Source organism: Aulonocara sp. 'chitande type north' Nkhata Bay, linkage group LG20 (genome assembly GCF_057382095.1).
Source record: "Aulonocara sp. 'chitande type north' Nkhata Bay isolate Kocher_YH1m ecotype deep benthic linkage group LG20, A_spYH_male_GT1.1, whole genome shotgun sequence".
In the NCBI taxonomy this organism is placed as follows: Eukaryota; Metazoa; Chordata; class Actinopteri; order Cichliformes; family Cichlidae; genus Aulonocara; species Aulonocara sp. 'chitande type north' Nkhata Bay.
In genome coordinates, this window is record NC_141363.1 from 28,528,148 (window position 1) to 28,553,960 (window position 25,813).

A 25,813-nucleotide genomic window follows, 5' to 3' on the forward strand; every position below is an offset into this window, starting at 1 on the left:
GTGGGTTTATCTCCCTGTGAGCCCTTATCTCCTCCCTCTCTGTTTCCCATATAAACCCTCCACTACTTTCAGCCGCACTAAGTCTTTTCAGTGGCCTGCTCACAAGATATTTTTAATTTCTTACTCATTTTCTTGGACTCGCCCTGTGTCCACAATCTGTTTCTGCATACTGTGCCTGACAGAGCAGAGGTAAGGAAAGAGGTAAGGTTTTTTTTTCCTTCATGTGCCAAGTAAAAACAACTGCAAAAAAACCTGTTTAAAAGTGTTGTGTCTGCAGATAATTTCAATGTTAAATCAAAGACATCGCTCGTCATAAACATGGTCATGTTTTCACAGAAGTTTAAAGTAGTCTGTGTCATTTACAGGACGGAAACATGAAACTCTGCATGGCTTTATTCGTTTGTGTGGCAGTCCTGACTGCATGGTTCTTTACTGCAGGTAAGAATAATGCTACATCTGAGAGATGTGCAATCAAGGAAATTGCCATTAGTTCATGAGTTGCATTAGATTTCTAAGCAGGTTTTTAATAATGTTACCTATGATCATGAAACCATGATCTCTTCCTCACTCTTACAAAGAAGTTTTGTTACCTGAACCACACCAAACAAAGTCTCAAAAATAAAGCAAAGTCTGAAAATGACAGTTTAACATGGGACACAAACCCAGGTCTCCTGGTTAAAGGTCTAGTAACTGACTAATGTGATCTTTTACAAACCCTTGTTTGATGTGTAGGGATGTTTTCTGATGAGGCAAAATGTTCTAAGTAAGAACAAACAACACTTCAGCTATCAGGGAATTATACATGGGCACTTGTTATTGCTCAATCTCTGCTCTCTTCCTCAAGTTGTGTTTGCTAATCTTACAAAGTTATTTTCATGTGCATGGGGTTTTTTCAAGTGCTTGACCACATTCTTGTCAGATTTATACATTTTTCTTCCCAGCTTTGTAAAAAGTAGCTGGTACACAAGATGAGGTCTATTACTTACAGATATTTCCCTTAGAGTCGCGTGAAAAGAAGTTTCTTCCAGAGCTAATAATCAGTGTCAGTACATTGTCTTTGTTGTGCCAAGCTTGAAATAATGGTGAGGTACTGATGGGCTGATTAATCGGCACGAGTTTGTGTCTTAGGTCTCCAATTGTTTTTCATTCGTTTAATGTACCTGGAGGCAACTATATAAATAAAACTGAATTGAATAAAAGTTTTAAATCCATCCAACTGTCCCTTAATTATTGCAGCCCCACCCCACAAATGAATACTGGGTATAAACATTTACAATTTCAAAAAAAAAAAAATCAAGATCTGGGCCAACTTTTGATACTTTGTTAACCATGATGTTCCCCATTATCCATTTCTCCATTAGGTTTTATTTTAAACAAGCATTGAAAACACCTCCACGCCTTCAAGTAAAACATTTTCTGATTGGACTCTTAGCATTTTACTCTAACTAGCATTAAATTACAACTTTAATGTATGCTATAACTAAAATTCTGTGGCAAGATTTAGACTGCTGGAGGCCTATCAAACTTCACACAGGGGTCCAGTCCACACTGACAGACTCCTATTTCTCACCAGTGGAGGGGCTACTGCCCTACTGTGCTCCAGAAAGCACTGTGATGAATCAATTAACTGTGTGAGAGGAGGACTCAGCAGGCAGGCAGTGAAGTGACAAGCATCTCCGCAGATTGTAGGTCCTGCCATCATCACTAGAGGAGACTGGCATCGTGTCATCAGCTTTATATTACCCAAACAGAGCTGTTTTTGTTGTGGTACGCAATTATGAAAAACTTGCACCCCTAGCACCTCTGCATGCCCCACATCCCCGACCCCTACCCTCCCATCATTTTCTCTTCTCTGACAGACCTTGGCAGGGCATGTTAAGTCCTGGCATGCCACTGCTCACAGTTAGAGCAAGAAGAAAACAACTGTGAGTGTCATGAGTAATGATGGGATTGGCTGGGGGGTTTTATCCCCTGATTACATGGTGAAAAGGAGTTGGTCAGTGGTGGTGGGAGGGGATGGTTAGATTAGAACAGGAAAACACATCCTTTAAGACCTCACTTTGATCCCATCAAATGAGCCTTGTCCCCCCCACCTATTGTATCTCGCAACCTCCCCTCACCATGGAGCCAATTTCTCAGCTCTACTAAAAAACAACCGAAAACAAGACTGTCATTGTCCTTCACTGGCTGTTTGGCTGATTTATTTGCTATGGTTCAGAGAAAAAACACATGAAGGGAACTCAGCAGAACAATATGCTTCATTAGGCTTTTTGAAGCCATACTTTCCATAAGCCTGTAGACTTGAAACCAAACCACAAATCAGACTGAATCCTATTATTTTGATCTGATGCTTAATTACTTTTTTCCCAAAAGTTCAATTCTGTTTTTCTTTTTCTTTTTTCTGTTCTAGATGCCAAGGAGTTATTCATCACAACCATAAAGGTATTCTTTCTTTGTCTCTTGTTCCTGACTAGAATGCCAAAGTCCAGCTGTGATACAAAGTCAAGTCAACAATATAAGAATTTATGCCTCTTATATACAACTTCATTGTATGTTCAGAATAGCTCTTAACTCATTCACTGCCATTGACGTCTATAGCCGTCAATTGCAGTGAATGAGTCAATGGGTTTAACTCATTCACTGCCAATGGCTGGCAGTGAATGAGTTAAATCATGTAATACATTATTTTGGAAGACTGGGAATTGATCTTACCCTTGTTGAACTTGAACAAGCAAGCTAATTATCACTAGTTGCACAGTGTCTCTTTAATAGTTTAAAACATTGTGTTCTGGTTTCAAAAACAGACATAAACACTTGTCCTTTATATCGGCAAAGTTGGGTTTTCTGTCCTAGTCGCCATAATTCTTACTGACCCACTTTACACTTCACTGTCAAGTATAAAATAAACCAAATAAACACAGTCCATATGCCATCTTCACCATTTTCATATCGAAGGAAGCTTTAAAGTCTATCTTTACATTTTCAAAGTTAGCTTATATATATATATATATATATTATATATATATATATATATTATATATATATATATATATATATATATATATATTATATTATATTATATATTATATATATATATTATATTATATATTATATATATATATATATATATATATTATATATTATATATATATATATATTATATATTATATATATATATATATATATATATATTATATATATATATATTATATATATATATATATATATATATATATATTATATATATATATATACACTCTTAACATAAGGTATTGTACAGTCTATCTGATTAAAATATGAGTAAACAGATTTTTTTTTATTAAGCAAACACAAACAAACAAAAAACAACATAGCACAGTGTCTGCCACCTTTCAAAAAATTAAAACAAAATAAAAAAATTCAACAATTCCTTGCAGGCAGTCTTTATCCATCAAACAAGGGTCCTGCGCAGTAGCTTTGCTGTTCCTGGGACTGCGCTTTTCTGGACAGAGATCTTGGATGTTGTTTCTGGGATGTTCTTTAGCCAGGGCTGGACTGGTAATCTGGCATACCTGGCATTTGCCCAGTGGGCTGATGCACTTTTGGGCCGATGGCCGTGCACCAGTGCTGCATGCACTGACATAAGCCCATTCATTAATTTTCACTACTGATACTGTATTGCCCAATCAAATCTCTCTACACAACCAGGCGCTCCACTTGCCTTTGCTGTACTTCACACAACATGTAGAACAGAGTTTAGTGAGAAAGAAGTGGAGAAAAGCTGTGGAGCTGCTAAGACAGATAAAAATAAACTAAAAATAAATGCAGCAAAATGTGTCAAATTAACCGACATGTTAGCTGTTGGGGCTGCTGCTGCACCATCAGCAGTATTGCCAACAACAACTTTTACAAGCTCTCACAGCCACAGGAGGCTGCTGTTAATAGCACCAACAAGAAGTGCAGGAAGAGGGACAACGGTCCCAACAAGAGAGTGATATAATAGATGGAGGATATAATTCCCCACTCGCCCCTGCCATCTATCCTTCAAGCTCCTCTACCAGAGGCCTGGGAGCTTGGGGGTCCTGCGCAGTATCTTAGCCATTCCTAGCGCTGTGCTCTTCTGGACAGAGTTCAAGTTCAAATTTATTTATATAGCACTTCTAAAACAACAGGTGTTGACCAAAGTACTGTACAATAAAATGGACAAGGCAATAAACATAACAAAAAAACAGAATAGTGTTTTAGAAGAGAATAAAATCATAAAAAAGAGAATAAAATCATAAAAAATAGAATAAAATCATAAAAAAGAATAATAGTAACAAACTCATGATGAATCAAAAGCCAGAGAATAAAAACGGGTCTTTAGATGACTTTTAAAAGTATCCAGTGTTGGGGAGGGTCTGATATGCAAAAGCAATATATTCCAAGGTTTGGGGGCAGTCACAGCAAATGCCCGGTTTCCTCTGTGTTTTAATCTGGACCTAGGGACAACAAAAGCATTTGGTCTGCAGACCTCAAGGATCTTGGGGGAGAATACCAGGTTAGGAGAGCAGCAAGATATGTAGGGGCTAGTCCATGCAATGACTTAAAAACAAGTGTTAAGATCTTAAAGTCAATTGGAAAGCTGACTGGCAGCCAGTGTAGTGATGCAAGCATGGGAGATGTATGATCTCGCTTGCGTGTGCTAGTTAGAAACCGTGCTGCAGCGTTTTGAACTAGCTGCAGTTGGCCAATTGATGAAGAGGTGACGCCAGAGTAGAGACTATTACAGAAGTCGAGGCGAGATGAGATATAGGCATGGATCGCTTTCTCAAAATCTCTGAAACGGAGAAAGGGCTTAACTTTTGTAATTAGGCGAAGATGAAAGAAACTGGTTTTGACTACATTATTTATCTGTCAAGTGCTGCCAAAAATCACTCGTAAATTTCTTGCAAAAGGTTTTTTTTTATATAATTTTCTAAGGGGCCAAGGTCGTAATGGTCAGAAGGACCAAAGACAATGACCTCAGTTTTCTGTTCATTTAGATTTAGAAAATTTAGAGCCATCCATGCCTTGACATCTTCTAGACCACAGGTGTCGAACTCCAGGCCTCAAGGGCCGGTGTCCTGCAGGTTTTAGATGTGTCCTTGATCCAACACAGCTGATTTAAATTGCTAAATTACCTCCTCAACATGTTTTGAAGTTCTCCTGAGGCCTGGTAATGAAATAATCATTTGTTTCTGGTGTGTTGACCCAGGGTAATATCTAAAACCTGCAGGACACTGGCCCTCGAGGCCTGGAGTTTGACACCCCTGTTCTAGACAATCAAATGGTCCCTTCAGAGGATTCACAGATTTTCATTTTAGTGGAAGGTAAATCTTAGAATCATCTGCATAACAGTGAAACAAGATTCCATATTTTTTAAAAATAGATCCCAACGGGAGCATATAAATTGAAAAAAGGCCTGGACCAAGGATAGAGCCCTGGGGGACCCCGCAAAAAAGGGTCATCTTTGGAGGCTATGTGTCTCTGAATCTAACAGAGAAAATACGATTAGATAAGTAGGATTTAAACCATTCCAAAGCAAGCCCTGTAATTCCAGCACATTGTTTCAGTCAAGAGATAAGAATCCTGTGATCTACTGTGTCAAAACGGTGGTGGTTCACCAATGTCGTGTTGGTCTAAAAAGGTCTGGAGCTGCGGAGGGACAATTTTCTCCAGAACTTTTGACAAAAAGGACAATTTAGAGATTGGGCGGAAATTTGATAGTATTGATAAGTCCAGATCAGAGATGGGCAGTAACGCGTTACTTGTAACGCGTTACTGTAATCCGATTACTTTTTCCAAGTAACGAGTAAAGTAAGGGATTACTATTGCAAAAACGGTAATTAGATTACCGTTACTTTCCCGTAGGAACGCTGCGGAGAATGTCTCATGACAGTGACGTAAGCAAGTGCGACGTTCTTGACAACAGCTGTCTGCAGATCAACAGTGGATAATATATCAAGTGCGGGAGAGAGTATGAGCGTGCAGCGTTTAAAGCATGGAAGTACTGACCTTACTTTAAGTTTGATTCCATAAAAAGTGACAAAAACATTAGTGTCCGTTGTGCGTGGGAAGAAAACTTCTTTTTACAGCGAAAAAAACCCCCTAAACTTCCAAGCAAGCACCGAGTGCGCTATGATGTAATGGGAATGTAATGAGTATTTCCAGACAAGCTGAGTTGAACAGGGAAAGCAGTCGAATGAGTGGTACTGTTAGTAGGTAATGCCTGATTACCTGGTAATGCCAGAGATCTCAGATGTTGTTCCTGAGATCTGTTGAAGCCACTCGCCTAGCTTGGGAGTCATTGCACCTAGCATCTACCACTGTTACCTTCACCCTTCACATCTTCTCCAACTCTTCTCTGAGCCCTTTCTCATGTTCCTTCTTCCTGATGTCATTGGGAACCGCTACATCTATCTAGTGATGTGACGTTCTGTAACGAGGCTTCGAAGCGTGTGTCGAGTAAGGGAGGGGGCGTTTCCGCGAAGCGCGTATCGAGGCTTGCTTCATTTATGGGAGGAGCTGAAAATGATGACGTCCGAAGCCTCGCTGCCCGGCTGTACCACGTGACTGGTTCAGGAAGCGGTTCGAACTTTGCCGCAAATAATCATTTTCCATACTGCCAGCATAAATATACACAGTATACTGCCATCACTACAATATAGATGTTTTACACACTCCTTTTGTTGTTGACATTTACAGGCTGTGTGCAAAATGCCACACTCTTCAAATTCATGCCAACTAATATTTTTACGTCCAGTAGGTGTCCTGCTAGAGCAAATGAAGCTTCAAGAAGCTTCGCGTTGGGGTGAACCAATTGGATGAAAAGCTTCAGTGCTTCATGAGGCTTCATCTGCCCATCACTACATCTATCACTACAGCTGTATTCTTCTGTTTGTCTACCTTCTGTTTGTGTTTGTCTACCACAAACAGGCCATAATCGGCACAGATGTTCCTGTATCCTATGCCTGCCTGCTAGCATCTTGCACCCTGTTGTTATGTGCTGGATTGTCTCGGGGACATTTTTACATAGCCTTCACCTTGAGTCTTGCCTAGTGTGATAGACCCCAACCTCTATGGATCTTGTGCTCAAAGCTTGTTCCTGTGCTGCCATGATTAGTGCCTCTTTGCTGTCTTCAGTCTAGCTTTGTCCAGCCACTTGTAGGATTTCTGGATATCAGCCACCTCCGCTATCTTCCGGTGGTACGTACCGTGCAGGGGCCTGTCCTTCCATGATGGTTCCTCGTCTCCCTCCTCTATCTTGGGTTTCTGCTGTCTGAGGTATTCACTGAGCATGCGGTCGCATCCAGATGTATTCATGGATGTTCATTGTCTCATCCTGGACTGTGGTGCTGACACTCACCAGTCCCCGGCATCCTTCATTCCGCTTGGCGTACAGCCTCAGGGTGCTGGACTTGGAGTGAAACTCTCCATGCATGGTAAGGAGCTTCCTGGACTTTATGTCAGTGGCTTCTATCTCCTCCTTTGGCCAGGTTATTATCCCAGCAGGGTACCTGATCAAGGGCAAGGTGCAGGTGTTGATAGCCCGGATCTTGTTCTTACTGTTCAGCAGGCTCCTCATGACTTGCCCAACCTCATCATGGTTCCCATTAGCCTGTGTAATCCCCAGGTACTTGTAGCTGTCTTCTATGTCTACAATGTTACCTTCTGGTAGTTCGATCACCTCAGTTCTGACTACCTTCCCTCTCTTTGATATCATCCAGCTACATTTCTCCAGTCTAAACAGCATTCCTATGTCATTGCTGTATATCCTGGTGACATGGATCAATGTCTCGTTCACTCTTGGCATACAGCTTGATGTCATCCATGTACAGGAGGTGGCTGACAATTGCTTCGTTCCATAGTCAGTATCCGTAGCCAGTATCCGTAGCCAGTCTTGTCAATGATCTGACTGAGGGGGTTAAGGCCTATGCAGAACAGCAGTGGGGACAGGGCATCTCCTTGGTAGATCCCGCACTTGATGGTGACTTGTGCTATGGTCTTGAAGTTGGCCTCTAGAGTGGTTTGCCACATCCATATTTAGTTCCTGATAAAGGCTCTTAGGGTCCTGTTGATCTTGTCTGGGCATTCCACGATCCAGGTGTGGGGCATCAAGTCATATGCCTTCTTGTAATCAATCCAGGTACAGACCAGGTTGGTCAGTCTGGTCTTGCAGTCTCGGCTGACTGCTCGGTCTACCAGTAGCTGGTCTTTTGCTCCTCTGGTATTCTTGCCAATTCCTTTCTGTGCCCCGCTCATGTATTGAGCCATGTGCCTGTTCATCTTAGCCACCAGATGCCTGACGGGAGCTTCCAGCAGGTTATTGGCCAGTAGTTGGATGGGACTGGTCCCTTCTGGGGGTCCTTGGGGATCAGAACTTTCCGGCTTTGTGTTAGCTATTCCGGGTGTCTCCCATCGACTAGCAGCTGGTTCATTTGTGCTCCCAGACGCTTGGATGGTTGTATGGAGAACAGTTGCTTTATTCTCCTGCCTTCAATCTCCCTGGTGTACCTCTTCAAGCGGCTGGCCAAAGCTCTGAGTCATTGCTTGTCAGCTTGTCAGGATGTATCTATTGTTTGGATGGATGCTTTTTTAGTTCTGGTTCCTAAATCTAGTTATTTAAAAACTTTAAATGCACAAAGACCGGTAGGCATCACGTCAATTGTGATAAAATACTTAAAGTCAAAGAAAAGGTTAAGGGTGAAGTTAAGGGAAACTGAGGATGTGCTTGACTCCACAAAGTTCATAAAGGAGTGGAACATGTCAGATTGACCTTCTTGAACCTGACTGTTAAAAACTCAGAGTGAAAAGTTCCTCAAGTATTTCGGTGCAAAAAGTGAGACTGCCTTACACATAGCACTTTTTCCTTTAAACAGTCATTTACATACTACAATTTTAGGATTCAGAACTTAAAACTATGCGACAGACTGGCGACCTGTCCAGGGTGTACCCCGCCTCTCGCCCTATGACAGCTGGGATAGGCTCCAGCACCCCCCGCGACCCTGAAAAAGGATGAGCGGAAGTGAATGGATAGATGGAACTTTACACAAACTTCAAGTTGTAAGAGCATGTTGATTTCCTTTAAATTTAAAGTATGCCTTGCTTGCTGCCTTGTGTTTTGTCAGGATGAGCCATATGCCATGAGCAAGGGCTCTGAGCTAGAAGGCTACTGCATTGATCTGATCTCAGAGCTCTCCAAGAAGCTAGGCTTCAAGTACAACTTGCATCTGGTCAAAGACAACCGCTATGGCGCCATGGACTCCAGCGGCAACTGGAATGGCATGATTGGTGAAGTCATCAGAGGGGTGAGTCATAGAGTTATAGAGCACTGAAACAACTCTACCTCAGTGTGTTACAGTATGTGAACACTGTAGTATGTGTCTTTAGTGTAATGTGTTTCGTTGCTCTTGTTAAATTAAGTTTGATACCCTCCTGTTCAACCTCAGACCTTGCTTTGATGAATGTACACTTTAAATTTAATGCCACCAATGTCTGAGCCCTCCTAATATTATGCATTATAGATTATCCGAGCCACAATGCTCTTTGCAATTTTACATTAATTACATTAATTGGCAAGATTACTCTTAAATTGTCAAATTAATTTAATTTATCCCTCATAATGTCCTCCCGATTTCCATACACCTGTGGTCCTCAGGGGTCATAAATGTCCCCACTTCATTTGAGTGTTTTTTAAAATATAAAATATAAGTTGTCAATCAATTCAGTGTTACACCTTAGTTTTACTTAAGACCAATACATCAACACAAAATTTACCGTACATTATACATTTCAGGGCCACCAGACCTTGTTTACATAAAGTACACTCTGTTTTTGAGCGAAAATAAAACGAGACAATAAAATATTTAATTGTTTAGATAATTTTGACTATTTGTCTAACTACAGAGTCCTGTATGTTGAACTTCAGTAAGAAAGTTTTTGAAGCATTTGAAGCATTTAAAATTTTTAAATGGCAGCACATGTGACCTCCATTTTTGACCTCCTGTGGTCCACAGAGGTCAAAAATGTCCCCATCTGGTTTGAATGATACTTAATTAATATGAAGTGGATTTTCCCCCACTTTTAATTAAAACTTAATTCAAATATTTTGACACAATTTTTTTTATTCCAATTCAAATTTAAGTCTGATAAAAACCTCATAAAAATGAATTTTTTCTTTGTTTTCGGGTAAAAAAAATTAATTAAATCATCAGTTATTGTGATTGGTATATGACGTATACGTATATATTGGTATATGACGGGTATATGTCAAAGTTAATTTAGAAAGCGGTTCTTAAACTAATTCAAGTTTTTTAATGGCAGCAAATCATCACATCTGTTGTCCTCTGGGCTCAAAGATGACCCCGCTTGCTTTGACTGTTTATAAAGCAATAAGTATAAAATATCATCCATCTCTGTGTTTAAAGGTTTTATTCATCTTTATTCCAACTCATTACCTGACATTTTTCTATATTTTGGCATGGTAGGACACCAGGGCATGGATCTGAGTGAAGGTAAACTTTCATGAGGACAAAGGCGTCTCCATATTTGACACAAGTGCAGGAGGAAGCTCAGGTTTATTCCTCTGCACTGGTCCCATCATGGACAGCTTTCTTTTCTGCAGTTGCAGGCCAAGGGTCATATACAGTAAACAAGTTGTTACTGGTGATTGTTTTCTTTTGGAAACCTTCTGCAATGTTAGGGACAACTCGCGTGTCCTGACTGCAGGATAGACTGTTTGCCATCGTACACTAGCATGTTCCATGTACAGCTGGACCTGGCATCACATACTTCCCATGTTTTTATCTCATAGTTCCCCGGTTTACTTGGGATGTTCTGTTGGAATGGACAGAGTCCTCTGAAGGGGACTTGCTGCTCATACACAGTCACATCAGTACCAGGATCTTACATCAACAGCAGGAGAAACATCCACTTGTTCCATACACCTCAAATGGGAGCACGTTTGTGTCATGAACAACGATCATCTATTGTGTCTTTATCAAGAAATTATAACCTTTTTGCGCTTCTATGATTAATCTTGTGTCACCTTTAAAACTTCTCTACCAGACTCAGGATGTCATAAACTGGCCGTAGCGACTTTACTAGATGCACGGCAGTAAGAATCAATATGCCCACATATGTCTACAGCTGCATTCGATCCATTTTTCTTCCTCTCTCGTTGTCCCTCCTCTTTTGTCATTGAGTTGGCTGTAGAGCAGGTCATCTGCTAATTGGATGGTTGTTGGTTCAATCTCTGTGTGCTCTAATCTGGAATTCTTACCAAGGTGTCCTTTGGCAAGTTACTGAACCCCAACTTGGTCTCTGATGCATCCAGAGACCAAGCTACTTTTAGTACCATTGAAGTTAAGTTAGACTCTTTTTCTCCAATTGATCTTTCTGAGTTAACTTCAATAATTACTTCCTCCAAACCATCAACGTGTCTTTTAAACCCCATTCCGACAAAACTGCTCAAAGAAGTCCTGCCATTAATTAATTCTTCGATCTTAAATATGATCTACCTATCTCTAATAATCGGCCTGGTAGACCTTAGTGCAGCATTCGATACTGTTGACCATAATATCCTATTAGAGCAATTAGAACATGCTTCTAACAGACCAAAATTTTTGAACATTGATGATCATTGCCGGCCGTAACTCACATAGTGTGTCATATATTGCTGTAGGTATTACAGGTACTGCACTGCAGTGGTTTGTATCATATCTATCTAATAGACTCCAATTTGTACATGTAAATGGAGAGTCCTCTTCACACACTGAGGTTAATTATGGAGTTCCACAGGGTTCAGTGCTAGGACCAATTCTGTTTACATTATACATTGGTCATTTTTGTCCACGAGGACCACAGGTGTTATAAAATCCAATAAAAACCCCATAAATAAATCAAATTACTTAAAACTTATTCCAATCATGCATAGCATAGTAATGAATAACGTCTGTTATTTTCAGACCATTTGATGAACAAAAAACACATTTTTGATAGCATAAGCTCTTACCCTATCTGTGTAGCAGTGAGCATAGGGTTATATATATTTCAACATTTGTTATGATGTTTTGTGCTACTTACAAAACAAATGCTGACCATAAATTATTTAAAATTGTTACTCCTTTCTATCTGTACTCCTTTCTATCTGTACTCACATTGTACAGAGTTTTAACTTTTCTTTTCTTTTTTTCATTGATTGTGTCCCTGGTTTTTCATATGTGTTGCTATACCTTGCTTCAGGAGGCTGACCTGGCTGTGGCCCCGCTGACTGTCACTGCCGTCAGAGAGAGGTTTGTGGACATGACCACCCCCTTCATTCAAACTGGCCTCAGCTTCATTTTGCGCGAAGCAACAGACCCTGAAGACAGCACGTTCAGCCTGCTGGCACCCTTCTCCACTGACATGTGGATTGGCATTATCATTGCCTTCCTGCTAACAGGTTTCTGCATATTCCTGGTGGGCAGGTCAGTGCAACAAAACATCCCTAAAACACTAGGGATGTATACATATATGTGTATAAATAAAAATAGAATTAAATAAAATAAAATTAAAAAAATATATATATATGTATATGTATATATGTATAACAAAAACACCCAGCACGCCCCTGCGGGCGGTTTATCCTTCAAGCTCGGGTCCTCTACCAGAGGCCTGGGAGCTTGAGGGTCCTGCGCAGTATCTTAGCTGTTCCCAGGACTGCGCTCTTCTGGACAGAGATCTCCGATGTTGTTCCCAGGATCTGCTGGAGCCACTCGCCTAGCTTGGGAGTCACCGCACCTAGTGCTCCGATTACCACGGGGACCACCGTTACCTTCACCCTCCAAATCCTCTCGAGCTCTTCTCTAAGCCCTTGGTATTTCTCCAGCTTCTCGTGTTCCTTCTTCCTGATATTGCTGTCATTCGGAACCGCTACATCGATCACTACGGCCGTCTTCTTCTGTTTGTCTACCACCACTATGTCCGGTTGGTTAGCCACCACCATTTTGTCCGTCTGTATCTGGAAGTCCCACAGGATCTTAGCTCGGTCATTCTCCACCACCCTTGGGGCATCTCCCATTTTGACCTCGGGACTTCCAGGTTATACTCGGCACAGATGTTCCTGTACACTATGCCGGCCACTTGGTTATGGCGTTCCATGTATGCCCTGCCTGCTAGCATCTTGCACCCTGCTGTTATGTGCTGGATTGTCTCTGGGGCATCTTTACACAGCCTGCACCTTGGGTCTTGCCTGGTGTGATAGACCCCAGCCTCTATGGATCTTGTGCTCAGAGCTTGTTCTTGTGCTGCCACGATTAGTGCCTCTGTGCTGTCTTTCAGTCCAGCTTTGTCCAGCCACTGGTAGGATTTCTGGATATCAGCCACCTCCTCTATCTGCCGGTGGTACATACCGTGCAGGGGCCTGTCCTTCCATGATGGTTCCTCGTCTCCCTCCTCTTTCTTGGGTTTCTGCTGCCTGAGGTATTCACTGAGCACTCGGTCAGTTGGGGCCATCTTCCCAATGTATTCTTGGATGTTCGTTGTCTCATCCTGGACTGTGGTGCTGACACTCACCAGTCCCCGGCCCTCTTCCTTCCTCTTAGCGTACAGCCTCAGGGTGCTGGACTTGGGGTGAAACCCTCCATGCATGCATGGTAAGGAGCTTTCTTGTCTTTATGTCAGTGGCGTTTATCTCCTCCTTTGGCCAGCCTATTACCCCAGCAGGGTACCTGATCACGGGCAGGGCGTACGTGTTGATGGCCCGGATCTTGTTCTTACCATTCAGCTGACTCCTCAGGACTTGCCTGACCCTGTGCAGGTACTTGGTGGTTGCAGCTTTTCTAGCGGCCTCTTCATGCTTCCCATTCGCCTGCGGGATCCCCAGGTACTTGTAACTGTCCTCTATGTCTGCAATGTTGCCTTCTGGTAGTTCAATCCCCTCAGTTCTGACTACCTTCCCTCTCTTTGTTACCATCCGACTACACTTCTCCAGTGTAGACTCACAGCCTTGGCCAGCCGCTTGAGGAGGTACACCAGAGAGATAGAAGGCAGGAGAATAAACCAGCTGTTCTCCACAGAACCAGCAAAGGTGTACTCTCAGTGGCAAGGGAACAATAAGAGAACAGCACCACCAAGGCTGGAGACGGAGCAATACTGGAAGAGCATATGGGAGAAGGACGCAACCCATAACGGCAATGCTCAGTGGCTAGAGGATCTGAGGGCAGACCACAGCGACCTCCCTGAACAGGGTCCAGTAACCATCACAGTGGCAGATATCCAAGAAAGGGTCTCCAGTATGAAGAGTTGGACAGCACCAGGGCCCGACATGGTTCACGCCTACTGGCTGAAGAAGCTGACTGCACTCCACGAGCGTCTGGCAGCACAAATGAACCAGCTGCTAGTTAACGAGAGACACCCGGAATGGCTAACTGAAGGCCGGACGGTCCTGATCCCCAAGGACCCCAAGAAGGGACCGGTCCCCTCCAACTACCGACCAATAACCTGCCTCAGTACTACATGGAAGCTCCTGTCAGGCATCATATCAGCTAAGATGAACAGGCACATGGGTCAATACATGAGCGGGACACAGAAAGGAATTGGCAAGAATACCAGAGGCGCAAAACACCAGCTACTGGTAGACAGAACAATCAGCCGAGACTGCAAGACCAGACTGACCAACCTGTGCACTGCCTGGATTGATTACAAGAAGGCCTATGACTCAATGCCCCACAGCTGGATACTGGAATGCCTAGAATTGTACAAGATCAATGGGACCCTAAGAGCCTTCATCAGGAACTCAATGGGGATGTGGCATACAACACTAGAGGCCAACTCCAAACCCATAGCACAAGTCACCATCAAGTGTGTGATCTACCAAGGAGATGCTCTGTCCCCACTGCTGTTCTGCATAGGCCTTAACCCCCTCAGTGTGATCATTGACAAGACTGGCTACGGATACCGACTACGGAATGGAGCAGTTGTCAGCCACCTCCTGTACATGGATGACATCAAGCTGTATGCCAAGAGTGAACGAGACATCGATTCACTGATCCACACCACCAGGATATACAGCAATGACATCGGAATGTTGTTCGGACTGGAGAAATGTAGTCGGATGGTAACAAAGAGAGGGAAGGTCGTCAGAACTGAGGGGATCGAACTATCAGGAGGCAACATTGCAGACATAGAGGACAGTTACAAGTACCTGGGGTTCCCGCAGGCGAATGGGAACCACTGAAGAGGCCGCTAGGAAAGCTGCAACCACCAAGTATCTGCAGAGGGTCAGGCAAGTCCTGAGGAGTCAGCTGAATGGTAAGAACAAGATCCGGGCTATCAACACCTACGCCCTGCCCTTGATCAGGTACCCTGCTGGGGTAATAGGCTGGCCAAAGGAGGAGATAAACGCCACTGACATAAAGACAAGAAAACTCCTTACCATGCATGGAGGGTTTCACCCCAAGTCCAGCATCCTGAGGCTGTACGCTAAGTGGAAGGAAGGAGGTCGGGGACTGGTGAGTGTCAGCACCACAGTCCAGGATGAGACAACAAACATCCACGAATACATCACGAAGATGGCCCCAACTGACCGAGTGCTGAGTGAATACCTCAGGCAGCAGAAACCCAAGAAAGAGGAGCAAGGCGAGGAACCATCATGGAAGGACAAGCCCCTGCACGGTATGTACCACCGGCAGATAGAGGAGGTGGCTGATATCCAGAAATCCTACCAGTGGCTGGACAAAGCTGGACTGAAAGACAGCACAGAGGCACTAATCAAGGCAGCACAAGAACAAGCTCTGAGCACAAGATCCATAGAGGATGGGGTCTATCACACCAGGCAAGACGCCCCTGAGACAATCCAGCACATAACAGCAGGGTGCAAGATGCTAGCAGGCAAGGCATACATGGAACGCCATAATCAAGTGGCGGGCATAGTGTACAGGAACATCTGTGCCGAGTATAACCTGGAAGTCCCGATGTCAAAATGGGAGATGCCCCCAAGGGTGATGGAGAATGACCGAGCTAAGATCCTGTGGGACTTCCAGATACAGACGGACAAAATGGTGGTGGCTAACCAACCGGGCATAGTGGTGGTAGACAAACAGAAGAAGACGGCCGTAGTGATCGATGTAGCGGTTCTGAATGACAGCAACATCAGTAAGAAGGAACACGAGAAGCTGGAGAAATACCAAGGGCTCAGAGAAGAGCTCGAGAAGATGTGGAGGGTGAAGGTGATGGTGGTCCCAGTGGTAATCGGAGCACTAGGTGCAGTGACTCCCAAGCTAGGCGAGTGGCTCCAGCAGATCCCGGGAACAACAGCTGAGATCTTTGTCCAGAAGAGCGCAGTCCTAGGAACAGCTAAGATACTGCGCAGGACCCTTAAGCTCCCAGGCCTCTGGTAGAGGAGCTTGAAGGAGTGGGGACTTTTTTATTTTTTTTATATATATATATTTTTTTATCTATATAAAAAAAAAAATTCAAGCTCGGGTCCTCTATCAGAGGCCTGGGAGTTTGAGCGTCCTCTTCACCACAACAGACCGGTACAACAGAACCACATCATCCACGAAAAGCAGAGATTCTGAGACCACCCAAGTGAAAGCTTTTCTCCACTTGGCCATAAAGATTATGAACAGAATCTGTGACAGAGGCAGCCCTGGCGGAGCCCATCACCCACTAGGAACGAGTCTAACTTATTGTCGGCTGTGCGGACCAGGCTCTTGTAACGGTTGTATAAGAATCGAATGGCCCGTAGCAATGGGCCAAACACCCCATAATCTCGGAGCACCTCTCACAGGACACTCTGAGGGACACGGTTGAATGCCTTCTCCAAGTCCACAAAACACATGTAGACTGACTTATAATTAAAGGCAACATGGATCAGCCACAACATTACCTTCCTGATAATGTGTAGGTCTTGCTCATGTTGCTCTTTGGGCATAGATACCTTCTGACTCTGCATTGGCACATTAGCTTTAGATCCTGTGGTGGGTTAAAAGGGCATCCTTTGTGGATCAGGCTTCTCTTGATACATCCCACTATGATTGCGAACCCAAATTTAGAAGCTTGACAATGCCCTGGACTCTTTATCATGTTTCTTAGGCCAGCGGTCCCCAACCCCCGGACCTCAGACAAGTACCGGTCCGTGAGTCGTTTGGTACCGGGCCGCAATAGTTGAGGCTCAGGTGTGAAATGTATGATTTTCAGGGTTTTTATCGGTTTTCAGCGTTATTTTGTTATCGTTTTTATCGTTAACTCGGTTTTCCTGGGTCTTTTCACTTGTGTTATGAATAAATCTTCTTTTTTTCGGTACCGGTACTAGTTTTAATTTGTTGTATTTATCCGCGACACCTTAACCCTTTAGAGCCGATCGGAGCGGGAACGCTCTGTTATGCGTAACTATTTTTAAATCCCAGTAGCACTGCAACCACGTAAGCTAGCGCAAAAATTTTTTTTGCATATGAAACCGGAGGAGTTGTACTTACATCTGATGCCATCAGCTTGTCCTAGGTCACGGTTTCCTTCCACATAAAGCTTTGCAAAAACTGCATAAAAAGCGCTTGCAGGAACAAAAACATAATATTCCAGAAACACGCTTTACAGATCTGATCAGCTGTTCAAAACACTTCCTACGTTGGAATAGACGTCAGCGCGAACTTTTGCATTTCCGCCATTACCTGCCCGAAACCGGAAGTGACGTCATTTTCGCGGAAATGTAGTCTTTTTTGCGATCAGGGCCTCAGGGCCTATACTGCTCTTTTTAAAAGTTATCTTTGACTTTATGACTTTCTGTGTCGTTTCTGGGATGCTTAGGACTCATATTGCACTGCTGGAAATAGTTTATTTTGATGCATATGCTGCTTTTTTGCAAATTTGCAGTATAATATTTATTTTCGTTTTTCCTGCAGTGTATAAAAATTGGTGTATTTCAAAAATAAAACTATGAAGACACTCAAAATAAATTTCCTGTGGTAGGAAACTATTTTGTGCAACTTTTTTGTATTTACAGTTTTGAGGGATAAGACTCTTAAATTTCTCTAACTACAAATATATGTTAAAAAATCAAAAACTATTTTCAATTTTTTTGTAGTTTATTGCACTTTTTTGCAATTTATGTAATTACTATGCACTTAATGAATACATATTATTAAAATCTGGGGTATAATGGTTGTATTGATGTATAGCAACTTGAAATGCTCCCAAAAATGGCTCCACAGCATGTAAAAATATAATATAAGCTCTGGCGGACTTGGTTCTATGGTAGGTCTTAAAGGGTTAAAGGCCGGTCCGTGAAAATATTGTCGGGCATAAACCGGTCCATGGCGCAAAAAGGTTGGGGACTGCTGTCTTAGGCCATTCCTGGGCAGTTTTTAATATGGCAGAGTGCTTGGGGGTGCTGGGGAAGGCCACCATTGTCAGGTGTTGCTGTTATCATGATGATGGTTGGTTAAGCAAAAATATGCATGGATGATTACACTCCTATAAGAGAGCTACCACATAGCCAACTCACAAGTACCTGTTTTACAAACCTGAATTTGACAACTATTGTCCCTATGAGGAATTGAACAAAACCAAAAACATCCAGTTACCAGCAAAGCAAACTGTAAAATATGTAAAAAAAAAAAAAAAAGTGATCTACATGAATACCAGCAGAACATCCTAGCAGAACATTGCAATGTTGCATTGTAACAGGATCATCCATGTTATTTTGTTCATCTCAATGATTTTGTTGTTGAGGTTGAATGTTGTATATACAATTGAATCTTGAATTATGTTATGAAAGCTTTCATTTGTTTTATCCTGCAGGATCAGTCCCAGTGAATGGGCTGAGCCAGACACAGAAGAACACAGTTTCACTTTGCTGCACAGCTTCTGGTACATTACAGGAGCTCTCACCCTGCAAGGTATTGCAGCAGTCCACTAAATTAAAGCACAGAAATGCACTCTTCTGCTGCTTGCCACTTTCTACATGCCTTAAGACAAATATGTAGTAACATGTTTTACGGTACACGGATCATTTTGTAATACCTATAGAAAGAGATCAAATAAGGAAAATGAAAATGACAAGTTCCACATGCATAACAATTCAATGTAGTATATTGAGACTTGTATCAATGTCTGCATATAGTCAACAACTGAATGTCAAGTAAAATAAAGAAGTTACAATTCGCTAGTATTATGTGTAAACGTGTGATGGCTGTAGTGCAGGAGGTAGACCACTTCATCAGCTAATCAGAAGGTTGGTGGTTTAATTCCTGGCTACTCCAGTCAGAATGCCAAAGTGTCCTTGGGCAGGTTAGATAGAAAAATGTGCTTGTATGAATGAGTGAATGACGCAAGTTGTTTGAAGTGCTTTGGATGCATAAGTTGAGTATAAAAGTGCTCTCTAAAAATCAGTCAATTCAGCATCTACTTTTCATTTTCACAATGAGCTGGGGGTATTTTATTAATAAGAAACTGCAAATAAAGTTTGCATTGAAAAATAAAGCTGTTTTTAAATAAACTGCTTACTAATAACTAACAGGAGTAGTTAGGATTCCCTCAAGTTTTTTTCCCTCAAGTTTATTTGACATGTAAAAACTTCACAGTAGCTTTAACACTTCTTTTCTCACTCTTCATGTTGCTCTCAGTAATGATTTGATTGGCTATGTAATGAATAGTGAAGAGTGCAAATGACTAATCTGTGTATATACACTGACTACTGTAAAGACAAAAGGAAAAATCTATGCTTTTTAAAATAACCCTGCTGTAAATATGAGAGAATTGTGCAGAGTGAAACAGCATAAAAATATTAGTAGAAAATATATATTTCAAGTAGCTGAACATCAAGAGTAGGCTCTGTTTGAATAATATAAATACATTATTTTCCGTTGAAACTGCAACTCTGTTTCTTGGTTGATTGTTTGTCACCTGCTGACTGCTTGACCACTTTCTTTGTCCTCTCAGGAGCCGGTCCTCACCCCAAGGCATTGTCTGGACGTGTAGTCAGTGCCATCTGGTGGCTGTTTTCTGTATTGCTGCTTGCCTGCTACCTCTGCAACTTAAAGTCTGCGTTGAACTCCAACAGCAAACACATCTCCATTAAGAGCTTTGCAGACCTGGCTAACCAGGATGTAATCAATTACGGCACAATTGAATCTGGATCTACTATGCTCTTCTTTAAGGCATGATCAGTTACTCCTAGTTAGCATTCATAGTCATTACTGCTGCTACATAACATATGGGAAAGGTTCAATAAACATGATAAATATTTTACTTTACTTTCCTAGAATTCCAACAATCCTGTGTACCGGCGTATCTACCAGCACATGGAGCGTAAAAAAAGCTATGTGTCCAACGCAGAAGAAGGTATACGCCGCACACAGGAAGGAAACTTTGCATTTATTGGTGAAGCAGTGTCCTTGGACTTGGCAGTGGCTCGGTACTGTAAACTGACCCGTTCACCAGAGGTCATCTCTATGCGGTCCTACGCCATAGCAGCACCTCTAGGTGAGTTGCTTGGATCTGTCAGGATGCTGCTTTCTAGCTTTCTTCTTTGGTGGCCCACACATGGGCCAGCACAAGGCCAGTTGCAGACACACTGCTGGCCCTGTGCTGGCCCAGAACAGTTTCAGCTCTGGCCCCAGATGTCAGCTTAATGTGTACCTTAATCAAGCCATGTAATAACAACATGTGCCGGAACATAATAGTGCAAAACTAACATGATGAAACTCTGTTCAGACACTGAATCAACTGATTCTTATATAGCCCTTTTCTAGTCTCCCAGATTACTCAGAGTGCTCTATACAACATGCCACATTGACACACTGGCTGTATCCCAATTCAGGTTCTGCAAGCCTTAAAGTACACAGCCTTAACGGTCCACAAGGGCCGCACACTCAAAGACTGCTAAGGCCGGAAGTGTGAGTTTTGTGAAATGGGACGGTCTAGCTCCTGTCTCGCTGCCCAGGTTGCCTAGCAACTATGATACTAACAGCTGGAAACGTTTCATACAGCATCGTTTGACAGAAATGAAGGAGAAAAGTTTTTCTGTTAGTTCATTTTGTTTATCACATCACTTTGATTTGATAAGTATCTGAGGCTGAGACCACAGGACTGTAAAAACATGATTGTTGGGCTTCATTTCTGTACTGAACAGTCATTTTAAGATTAGCTAGTTAATAACAATTAGCTAATGTTGTTCATGAGACTAAAGTCATCTTACTTTGGTAATGTAAATGTAATATGGCCAATATCAAAGTTATTATTATATTAACCATTATTAGTTATTACAGCAGTGAACTTGAACTCTGTGTCAAATACTGAGCTTCAGTAAAGATTCAAGTTGCAGTTATTTATATTTCCTATCACCTTAAATCTTCACTCAAAGACAAGCATCTTTGACAGTGTGTATATAGATATATTAAATATAATAGGCAAATGCTGTTATTTTATTAAGATGGCATTACTAAATTTGGCTCAATGCTTACATATATGTGTAAAAAGAAAATGTACGAGCTGTGATAACTGTTTCTGATAGAATGAAGAGTAGACTGATATATTGAATATTCCTTTATTGGGTGAGAAAATCATACCATGTCATAGCTTCTTTAAGTCATACAGAATAGATATCAGAGCCTTAAAAAGGCTGACTTCTGCTAAATGGGTCAAACTGGGCAGAAAGTATACCGAAAGTATATATCATATCATCTTTATAGAATATGATGTAACACTATAGACCAACTTACCTCAGAGAATATATAAAGCATATAAACGATTATGATGCAACAAACACAGCAGTACTAATCCAAAATACTCAAAGCTTCATAGAACTGAAACAAACATTTATTTTAGGTCCATTCTGCTGCTGATACATACTTTAGGTTTCTGAATATTACACTTGTTGCTGCCTTTCATAGTGTGTAACTTGAAGGCCCTGAGTACTTTCTCCCACACTGAAAACACTGGAATGATATAATTATTTGAACATTACCTAATAAGACTGATTCAGGACAGACAATTAGTTATTTTCAACTTTTCTAGCAGTCCTTCACAAACAGGGAACAGTCTGTCTATTCTCTCCATCTGTCAGCTGCTGCTGGCTCTTCCTCCTCCTCTTCCTCACACACTGCTGAGTTTGTCCTGGTGGATCATCAGGGGTGCAAAGCCTCACAGATGATGTGCAGCAGTGGGTCCCTCAGTCTGTCCTCACTCTGGACACTTGCAGTTGTCACACATGGAAATCAAATGTGTGATAAGCTGCAGGATTCAAACACAAGTGTAACTTATAAACACATGTTCATACTTTTATTACACAATCAGAGAGAAAGACAAAGAGAGAGAGTGCAGGACAGATAGACAGGTGACAGTCTCAGGTGTATACACTGCTACAAAACAGCACAAGAGAAGGAGGATTTAGTGTTTGTGTTATTACGAAACAAGAAGAGTTCCCAGATGGTACAGTGGACACATGTGTGATTCCTGTGATTAAGGCATCTTTCTTTCAGCTTAACGAGTGAACCGTCAGCTCGTTCAAACAAACATTAAAGTCCATTTGGCTCGACACCACCAAACAGAGGCAGCAATATAACATAGCTAACATTAACAGTGCAGTGAATCCTGCTTGTGCCGTGATATTCAGGATTGCAAACCGAGCAGCATCACTGACTTTCAGCTTGTGTTTGTGGATATATGACTGACTTTAATTATCCATAAAATCATCACAATCTCTGTAAGATTGCATAGTGCAATATTTGGCTTGGTGATATTGTATCAATACAGGGACACCAAAAGTTCATATTTTATGAAATACATTAAAATACTCTGGGAATACTACAAACAAGAGAGTTCATATCACTACTTCCCTCCTTAGACAATCTTAGCAGAGCAGATTCACATTAAATTGACTGAACTGACAAAACATTGGACACACTTAGCGTTACAAAGCTACCTCCTAGTTCAGACGGAGCTACTGGTTCAGTCACACAAGTAAAAATAGGACAGCAACCTACTTGCATCTGTCTTATGGCAACATTTATGGCAGGTTTTATTGTCAGTGTGTATGCTTGAAAGTTTCACTTTGTTTTCACTTTGAAACAAAACCCCCAAAAGACAAAATGAGACAATTTTATCTGATTGAATAAAATCAGTATTGACAAAGAGGTGGCTGAGGTAGATCAGGTCATCTGCTAATCGGAAGGTTGGTGGTTTGATTCCTGGCTGCTCAGGTCTGCAGGCCAAATATCCTCAGGTAAGATCAATGTGAATGTGTGGATTCTTAGAAAGCACTTATACAAGCACTTTTTCTATGCTTGAGTCCATTAGCATTTACAGAGTTTAACCCTCTCGGTCATAGATATACCTTTAAAATTAATTCACCTTAAAAAACTGACTGACTTTATAGGTATTTTTTAATTTTGACATAGTGTATTACCCTAAAATCACACAAAAATGAAAGAAAAAGATAGATTTCTTACTATGAAAACCACAAACATGTTTAACAAATCAGTTTTCCCTTCAGCCATTAAATGGACAGGATTTTGTAATTCATACCATAATTGCATTGTTACCTGACACAGTGCTCTGGTAACTGTTGAGACATGTTTACTTACATACATATATATCCACATGTACAATGCAGCTCGATTTGGCACCAGTGTTTCTGCCGTGATCAGCTTTCCAGCTGCCTCCACGCTCCTCTCCCGTCCCTGGCGTCACTAAAAAAGGGAAAAAAGTTCATCCGCCTGATTACCTCGAGTCCGCTGTACCACCTATCCCCTGCAGCAGAGACAAAGACTGGGCAATGGCATTTTTTAAATAACTATTTACAAAACAATCAGGTGTCACAATAAGATTCCACCCAAATTATTTGTGCCACTCCAAAAAGTAGTTCCTGTCATAAGTAGAAAAACGAAACTGTAAAGGTGGTGAGTTGTGCCACTGTGGAAAATGGTAAACACTTATGGTAATGGGGTGAGACATTCAGAAACCTCTTTCTTCACTCAAATCGCATGTTTATTTCCTGCTAGGATCCCCGCTGGTGAAGAATCTAACTGTTGCCATCCTCCAGCTCAGTGAGTCTGGTGAGCTAACATACCTGCGTGAGAAGTGGTGGGCCAGCAGCTGTGTTGGCACTGGTGGAGCCCACATCTCCGAGGCCCTGCAACCCTATGACTTACGGGGCCTGTTCCTCCTCCTGGGACTGGGTCTGGGCATCGGGCTCCTGCTAGCCCTGCTGGAGCTCTTATCAAGGGCCCACAACCAAGCTAAGGATGGCAAGGTAGGAAAGAATATCACAATGTAATCATGGCATGGAATGTTTTTATCCTGTAACATTTCTTCTGTTCTTTGGCAGAAATCCTGCTGCTTGGTGTTGACATCAGAGCTGAACCGGAGGTTTGGCAGTGGAGGGGAGAGCACAGAGCACGACACCTCAGACAAAAGCAAAGCCTAAAGAAGAAGCACCACGTTGTCATTCGATAAGATAGTGTTAGAGAAGTGAACAAGCTGAGAGCTTTCTGTATTTCCGTAGTAACAGTCGCATATTGTGTTGTATTTCAGTGGGTTTTATACTTTGGTGCCCAGTTTGAACAACTACCAGCAGCAGTATATTAAGCACCAAACCCACAGGTATATTTCAGACTTAATATTATAATCAGTCTGTCTTGTTAGCTGTTTAGCGTTGTTTTATTATCACATATTTACATCTCACTTCTAACACCTGAAGTTCTTCTGTCACAGTTGTAACCTGGTCTTACTATTTGCTTGTATATTCCAAATAAATACTCCAATATCCTGCCTGCTCTGTTTTTCAGTGTATACAACTTTATTGTTCATTGTAGAGAGGAGTTTCATTTATTAGAGCAAACATTAACACCACCTAGGGCCTGTACTAACAACCAAGTTCAACATACCCAGGACATCCAGCCTTTCCTCATCTTCATCCAGCACATGAGAGGCAATACTGAAAGAAAATGATACAAACAGATCACCATGATAAGGCTTGGGAAGCTAGAAGGGGAAAAAGTCTGAGCATTTTATTTTTTCTGTTGGCTGGCACCACAAATAAAACCCTGGGACACCATCACACCACTAGTACAAACACAAAAACATCAAGTTGCAAAAACAGAGAGAGAGGAGGAGAGAAACCCCCACAGACCCCGACACCTGACCCAGTGAAAGTGATATTTTGTCTTTCACTTTAGTTCATATAAGTACAATGGCTCATTTGTTACTGTAGCTAACTCAAAAAGTAAAATTTTAGACTTCTTTGTAACCTTGACTGCCAGAGGATGATATGTGGTCATAGTTGCTCCAAGACTGTAAGATCAGCAACTACTAAAGTAAATTAAATAATAAAATACTAATAGATTGTAGTGTGAAATAATCATCACCTGAAATGGTTTCCAACAGTCTTGAAGGAGTTCCCAGAGATGATGAGCACTTGTTGGTCCTTTTGCCTTCACTCTGCGCGCTCCATCTCATCCCAAACCATCTCCACTGGGTTTACGTCAGGTGACTGTGGAGGCCAGGCCATCTGGTGCAGCACTCCATCCCTCTCCTTCTTGGTCAGAAAGCCCTGACACAACCTGGAGGTGTGTTTGGGGTCATTGTTGGAAAATCAATCATGGGATGGCATGTCGCTGAAGGATGCTGCGGTAGCCATGCTGGTTTCATTGTGCCTTCAGTTTGGAATAAATCCCCAACAGTCTCACCAGCAACCCCCCCCCCTCCCCCCCCCACACACACACACACCATCTCCTCCGTGCTTCACAGTGGGAACCATGCATGTAGAGACCATCAGTTCACCTTTGTGGAACCAAACATCTGAGATTTGGACTCATCAGACCAAAGCACAGAT

At 42.1% G+C, this 25,813-nt stretch overlaps 1 protein-coding gene across 2 annotated transcripts; it reads left to right on the top strand.

Moving 5' to 3' along the window:
* On the top strand, positions 1-24,750 carry LOC147305855 (glutamate receptor U1). 2 transcript variants are annotated; one of them, XM_086277135.1, is made up of 10 exons: positions 1-201; positions 366-438; positions 2,411-2,442; positions 9,129-9,308; positions 12,244-12,467; positions 18,781-18,878; positions 19,921-20,138; positions 20,244-20,463; positions 23,982-24,232; positions 24,308-24,750. In XM_086277135.1, exons 2-10 carry the CDS (start codon positions 375-377, stop codon positions 24,404-24,406), a joined length of 1,386 nt encoding a protein of 461 aa, XP_086133261.1. In that variant the 5' UTR covers positions 1-201; positions 366-374; the 3' UTR covers positions 24,407-24,750. The 2 variants fall into 2 exon arrangements, with proteins under 2 accessions (XP_086133261.1, XP_086133263.1); XM_086277137.1 differs by having other exon boundaries at positions 1-189.
* Positions 24,751-25,813: the final 1,063 nt, after the last annotated feature.